The following is a 6,657-nucleotide window of genomic DNA, read 5'->3' as shown; positions in this document are numbered from 1 at the left end:
ATGATGCGGCTTTGGGTGAAGAACATTGGAGGGCATGTGGCTTCTAGCTCAGCAATGTTTTCTGACTTACGTGAAACGTAACGTAAGGTTCAGACCCAGGATTTCGGCTTCAGGTCTGTTTTTGTGAGCTGGATCACATTGGGGTTAGCACGGTGAACAAAGCAGCGACATCTCCCCAAGTAAATACTAGCTGGTCTCTGTCCTCTAACCCCAGCAGGACACACTGTTGCCAGGCACATGGATGAGGGAAGGACGCCAGGATGCTCAGTGGATGCACTGAGCGTCTGTAGCAGGAGGTCCGTTTACCTTCCTTTGTGCCCCCCAGGCTACACTCCAAAGTCCAAACGATTAGTCGCCAAAGGTCAGTGGATTTGAAAGCTCTGATTATCTCTGTGCCCATCTACCCCGACCGATAGGGGAAGCCCCAGGTCAATGACATTGGGCACAATCGACAACCAGCTGCTTCTCTCTTCCTACCAGCTCATCATGTCTCCCGGACGGCCTGGCCACTGGAGTTATGGAGATCACACGCCCTTGGGCTGCCTGTTTTGAACAACGTGGGGCAACCACAGGAGTGAATGGAAGCAGGGGCCTAGACCAGGAGCCCTGAGCCTGCCTCCCACTGACAGCATCTTCCCACTGTCAAGGCAAATGAACTCTTAGGGCTCTTCTGGATTTCTCTGTGCTCCTAGCCCCGCGACCAGCAGCTGCGGCCTGAAACGCCATCCGCTCTCTGCCTAGCCAGCAGGTCGTATTCTTTCCTGTTAGATGCAGCCAAAGCAATAGCTGTCCATGCTGTCACCCCCTTAAGGTTGGATGTCTGCAACAGGCTCTCTTTAGGATTGAAGGTGAAGGCCACATGGACCATTGGCTGGACCAGCATTCAGCGGCCAGATCGCACATCAGCACTCCAGGTCTGACACTGCCTCCTCGCCAATTCCCGAGCTACTAAGCCATAAAGCGCCCAATGGGCTGACGCCTAGCTAAGTCAGATGCCAATTCTCTCTCTGAGACCCTTCTCGGCAGCTGAAGGGAACAGACGCTGAAGGGGATGAGAGCCCAGGGCAAAACTCTCAGGAGCCAAGGGCTGGATGTTCGCGGCACCAGGCCCTCCGCTGGCGAGCTTCCTGTCACTGGAAATGGTGAGCCCCGGCTTTGCTGCATTCAGGGCGCCCTGCAGGATTTCCCTGTTTCATGAGCCTTCTCACAACAGTGACGCTAACAGCCAGCTCCGTGTCCCCTTGAAAACGTTCAAGAACAAGCCTTCTCCAAAAGCGCCAACATCTACAGAGGGTTGGCAAGTCTGATCCTTTCAAAAGTACGCTGCTTTGTACATCACGGTCAGAGTGCCTAAAGACCCTGGTGATGGGCACATTGCAAATGGGTAAGAGACACCAACTCGCTCAATTGCTACAGCATGGGAGATCAACGGTGAGAAGAGCCACATGTGTACTGTATGGAAGACCACGTTTGCACTCCCAGAGAGTCATGCGTTAAAGCTATGGGGTAATATTTTCAAAAGCACGTCAGTGACTTAGGAGCCTAAGTCCTATTTTCAAAAGTCATTTAGGCGCTTAGTCACAGAGGCACTTCTGAAAATTTCACCCTGATAGCTAGTTTCGTAGATTCACCTGGTCAACGAAGACCACGCTAGGTCGGCAAGGGTTAATTCCCGGTGCCTGCCTGGGGGTTTGTGAGGGAACTACTCTTCCGAAATACTCTTCATCATTACTGCCACACACGTGGAGTACATCAAGACGGACTCTTTGCTTTGATAATTCGGGCTGTGAAATCTTGCTCTGCGATCTACTTTTATCTCACACCAAACACCTGCAGGTCATAAAGGGAAAAGAATACTTCTCAGAGCCCGGCGAGGTTTGAAAGTGTCAGAGAACGCTAAATTAATACTACAATTCTAACTGCACAATGAAGAGCCTCTCCTTAAATGAGCTAAACCAAAGGGCTAAAGCGAGGCGTTACCATAGAACTACGGCCCAAGGAGAGAAAACTGAAGCTATTAACCTAGGGGAAGCTGGTTTTTAAGAAGATGCGTAAATCAATAGACGGAAGGGAAGGATGGCTTTGGGCTGAAGGGGAAGCCCCAGGACTCAGGAGATCGGGACTCTACACCTGGCTCTGACAGATTTCTAGCGGAACATTAAGTGAATCACTTAAGCCTCTCTGTGCCTTCGTTTCCCATCTGTAAAATGGGTCTGATACTTACCTCCCATACAAGGCATAGCTCATTAACATACACAAAACAGCTGAGATCCTTGGAGGAAAGGGATTTGACATCTATTCACCCACCAGCCTCGCAGGTGATGCTAACCTGAACTGAACTCTAGCTTGCCTTGTGCTCTCCACAGCCTGACACAGCCCTCCGAGCCAGCACACCACCCTTCCCATTATTAGGCGGGTCTTTAATGTGGGTTTTTAAGATATGAAAGGCAGGGCAGGGCTGGATTATAACCTCTCCCTCGTTGTCTGGGCCAGGAAGCTGAGATTTTCCGCCAGGGGGTCTGTGCCCACGAGACACGCCTTTGAATGGATCTCTGTAGTAATGACATGTCATCTTTCCCAGCCAGTAGCTGGAAGTGCCTCTCCATGCCAAACTGCCAGGCCCAGATAAGCGCCCCGCTGAATCCAACTGGATTCCAGTCAAGAGCGTTTAGGCAGGAACCCCAGTCCAATCCGCAGAGTTGCAAGAACAGCTTGCGCTTCAATCCCATCTAGGTATTTTCCCATCCTGGCAGGACGACCAACCACAAGGCCCTGGATTTCACGACAGCTTGTTACTCATCTCGCCTCGTGAGTCACCCACATACAGTTTAAGTGCGTGGAGAGGGACCTCATGGCTTCACACATGCTGGGCTTTCGAGCAAAGGGGCCGTCAAAATAAGGCTGATAGCACTGATGGTGACATAACCTCTAATTATGTTCAGGTTTCCTCCTTCCCCGCTCCCCACACGTGCGGTCTCGGGCTTAATTTCAAAGCAACAGGCCAAATCCAGAGGGTACGAATGGGAACGCCTTTGGCGCACCAGCCTCAATCACAGTATAGACTAAAAACAGCTGCGTAGATTCAACGTGTCTGTCCCAGGGAAGAAGGGGGTGGGAAAGTTGGAGAAGCTGCAGGAACAGCAAGGAAGTAACCCTGCTTTGTTGCTGAGCTTTTCCAGCCCTCCCATTGTGTCCTTAAGATGCATAAAGCAGCTCCTGGCTTCCCTAAGGTACTGGGACGGTGGTGCAAGCCCACAGAGCCTGGGTTTGTATCAGAATGAGATCAGCTAAGTTGTTCTTTTGAATGGGCACAGTCTGTGTGGTCCCAGCTTAGTGCTACTGGAAAAGTACAGTGCATTCGCTCAGCGGGCAGGCACCGATATCGGACTCTACAAAGCAGCAGGCAGATCAGCCAGGTGGGGAGGGGCCCAGAGAGAGACAGACAACTCGGGAAATGCTTCTTTATTGAGACATAAATACAAAGTTGCATGGGAAAGGAGCGATGACACTGTAAGCTCTGCCAGGCCCGCTCCAGACGAAGGGTCTTCCGAAGGTGCGGACTCTGGCTTCCTTGAAGGCATCTTTACAACCGGCATGTTAGATTTCCATCAGCTGTTCGCTGCCCACAATGACTTCGTTAATGTGTTTGGCTGAAAGATTAAAAAAAGGAGGAGGAATTGGGGTTTGTAGCAGAGTTTGGAACCCAGCACTTTTCAAATCAGCATCTTCAGGAGAAAACGGGAAAAGCAGATTCCAGTGAATTTCCACATTGCTTGGCTGATCCCCCTCCCCCCATCCCCGTGTGTCTTAGTCACTGTCCCACCCACATGGTGAAGGCCTATACCACTGACCAAACACCAGAAGGGTAATGGAATGAGATTTCTCACACGTATGTGCCACTTACTACACAAGGCACAGCTGCCACCGACAGGTGTATGTCTAGGCACCGGCATGGAAGCATCAAACCCGGGGGGAAACAGTGACAGGAACGTTACGTCTGGCTGGGCCTTTCAGAGGGCTGAGTGCCCACAACTTGCACTGCAGTCAGCAGGGGCTGGGCGCTCTCAGAACCCTGCAGGATCAGGCCCAGTGTCACAAGTAACTTGTGAAGGGATTGTGAGCATCTATGATCCCTGATCAAACAGGCTCACTTTACAAGTCAAGGTTTCAGAGTAACAGCCGTGTTAGTCTGTATTCGCAAATAAATTGGTTAGTCTCTAAGGTGCCACAAGTACTCCTTTTCTTTTTACAAGTCAACAGGCAGGATTTTCCTTTGCTGCTTCCTGCCCCCAGGATCCAGGAATACAGACAGGCCCTTTCCAACATCAGCAGTGAGCAAGGGTCTGTGGGCTTAACAGCAGGGACCCTTAAGGCAGACCCCAGCTCACACTCCCGTATCCCACCTCTTGGAGAGGTGAAATTGGAAAACGAGACTCAGACTTCCAGCTGTCAGGAGGGGCCAGTTTGCCAAGGTCCCGTCTCTGGCTACTCCCCCAGCTTTGCACCAGCTGAGTGACTATTCAGTGGCCAAGGCACAATCATCCCTTGCTCTGCCCCAGACTCCTGTGCGACCCTGGGCAAGTCACTTAGCCTCTCGGTGCCTCAGGGCCCAGCTGTCCAGTGAGGATCACAGCCCTGCCCCGCCTCCCAGACGGTGTGAGGACAAATCTGTGCAAGGTCATGAGGTGCTCACACACTGCAGTGATGGGCCTAGGACACACAGGGAATTGACTAAGATGCTGGCGGGTGGCGGCCATAATGATGGTAAAGACTCGTGCTCTTTTACTTGCCCATCTCCGTTACTCTCCTGGGCAAGGAGGAGTTTGCCAGGCTGCTGGAAAGCCAAGATTAAGCAAATCCTTAGCAGTCCCGATCCATTGGCAAGTCAAGGTGTTCTCCTCGCGGCTGATGTGCTCCAGGTACACACTTAATGCCAGGAGACCTTCCATTTTAACATAATGCCAAGTTTCAAGGAGCCCTGGCCCTGCAACAAGATTCCTTCCAGCTGTCATCCTATCCCTGCACCACTCCTGCCGATCCTTCATCTCTTCAGCATGGGGACTGCATGGGCTAATCAGGGACTCACTCCAGAGGCCCTCCCACCAGTCTAGGGAGAACAACTCAGAATCGCCTGTGACTTTCAGTACCATAGTGGGCAATTGGACACTTTGCTCCTAACAAGCCTTCCAACCCATGGGGCATGCCTCAGAGCCCCAGCCTGGATTTCCAACTTCGAAATCTAATCTTCACCACTCGCTCCCATTTGTTCTTTTGGTTCGGTGTCTTTATTTATTGTTAGACTCCTCACTGGCCAGAGAGGCATGCCAGGGAAAATCCGGTGCTCTACATAATGAAGGACTGACTGTCCTGGTGCCACGTATGAACACGATGTAGGTAGGCACCATGCAAGCAACAGACCCGAGTCCCAGCCTGTAGCACCTACTCCCTCTCCAGTCCTGGACCCCCCATTGCTTTGCTGACGTACCTCAAACCAGACCCGCAGCACGTCTTGCTATTCCTTTCCTCGCCCCCTCGCAACCTTCCCAATACACCTCAGACAGGCCCTGGGGCAACTCCTGCTACTCCATTCCTGAACCCCTTCCAAGTAGATTGCCAATCATGTTGATCTGTGTGATGGGGATAAGACCCTGGATAGATTCCAGCAGGATTCATCACATTATAGCTTGCAGATAAAATGGGTCTTCACTGAAGTTTGTAAAGACCCATGTCAATTTCGGTTTCTGTATATTCATTTGTGGCACTAATCTATTCTAACACGCACCTCATTTCATTTCATCCCGTGTCCCTCAGTTCCTGTCCTAGGCTTGTGGAGCTTTGCTGTATCTTGTAAAATATTTTGCCACCTTTCTGGGGTACTTTGCACTTCTACAGCTCACAATTATTTACAATAGCTCACATTTTTAACATTGGACGAACTCAAAATGCTTTACAACGGCGGCTGAACACCACCATGCCCATTTTACAGATGGGAAAACCAAGGCACAGAGAGGCTAAGTGACTCGCCCAAGGTCATGAAGTCAGTCAGTGATACGGTAGAGAAAGAACCCATGTTCCCAGACTCCCAGCCCCTTCGCTCGGTCTGCTGAATTACACTGCCTGTTGGTATCACCAAGGAGAGCCAGCCAGCCCCAGTATGTGATGTGTGGCCTTAGCACGAGTGGGCCAGTGACTCTGAAAGTTTGTAGTCTCCCCTGGGCCTTGCTGCTAGATCAGAGACTACAATGAAGCCACCAGACCCATTTTCACCTGTCTGGGGGTGAAACTTAAATCCGTGTACTGGTTTTTAATACGAAGTGAAATGGTTTGGCTAGAAACTAAAAGCGGAGCAGCTACCTGGCAGGCATGCAAGAGGCAGGAGAGAATATGCCCACTGCCCGCCTCCTCCCTGACCTCTCTGGAAAGCCCTAGGTACAGATGAAAGGTCATTCTGAGCCCCTGCTGTGTGCCAATCAGAGCCTAAGGAGAGCTGAATACAGACAGTGTTTAGTTACAGACACGGCTTCTGCCCACCAGTGGCTCAGCCTGATCTCCGCGAACTCAGTTCATGCCGAACCCCTGGGCATAGGGAGAGGAGCATTGGAGCCCCATCCCGCTCGCCCTTCAGGTTTCTGTGACACTTCCAGGGTTACAGCTGCA

General features: G+C 51.4%; 1 protein-coding gene across 1 annotated transcript in view; it reads right to left on the bottom strand.

Moving 5' to 3' along the window:
• Positions 1-3,447: 3,447 nt before the first annotated feature.
• The window catches only part of EIF2B3 (eukaryotic translation initiation factor 2B subunit gamma), a 139,758-nt gene continuing 136,548 nt past the window's right edge, over positions 3,448-6,657 (bottom strand). The window contains exon 13 of the mRNA XM_037906661.2: positions 3,448-3,650. Within this exon, the coding sequence (XP_037762589.1) occupies positions 3,598-3,650 (53 nt within the window). The 3' untranslated portion in view covers positions 3,448-3,597. The remainder of the gene's footprint in view (positions 3,651-6,657) is intronic.

This window comes from Chelonia mydas, chromosome 8 (genome assembly GCF_015237465.2).
Source record: "Chelonia mydas isolate rCheMyd1 chromosome 8, rCheMyd1.pri.v2, whole genome shotgun sequence".
In the NCBI taxonomy this organism is placed as follows: domain Eukaryota; kingdom Metazoa; phylum Chordata; order Testudines; family Cheloniidae; genus Chelonia; species Chelonia mydas.
This window is presented reverse-complemented; position numbering and strand designations above follow the sequence as displayed.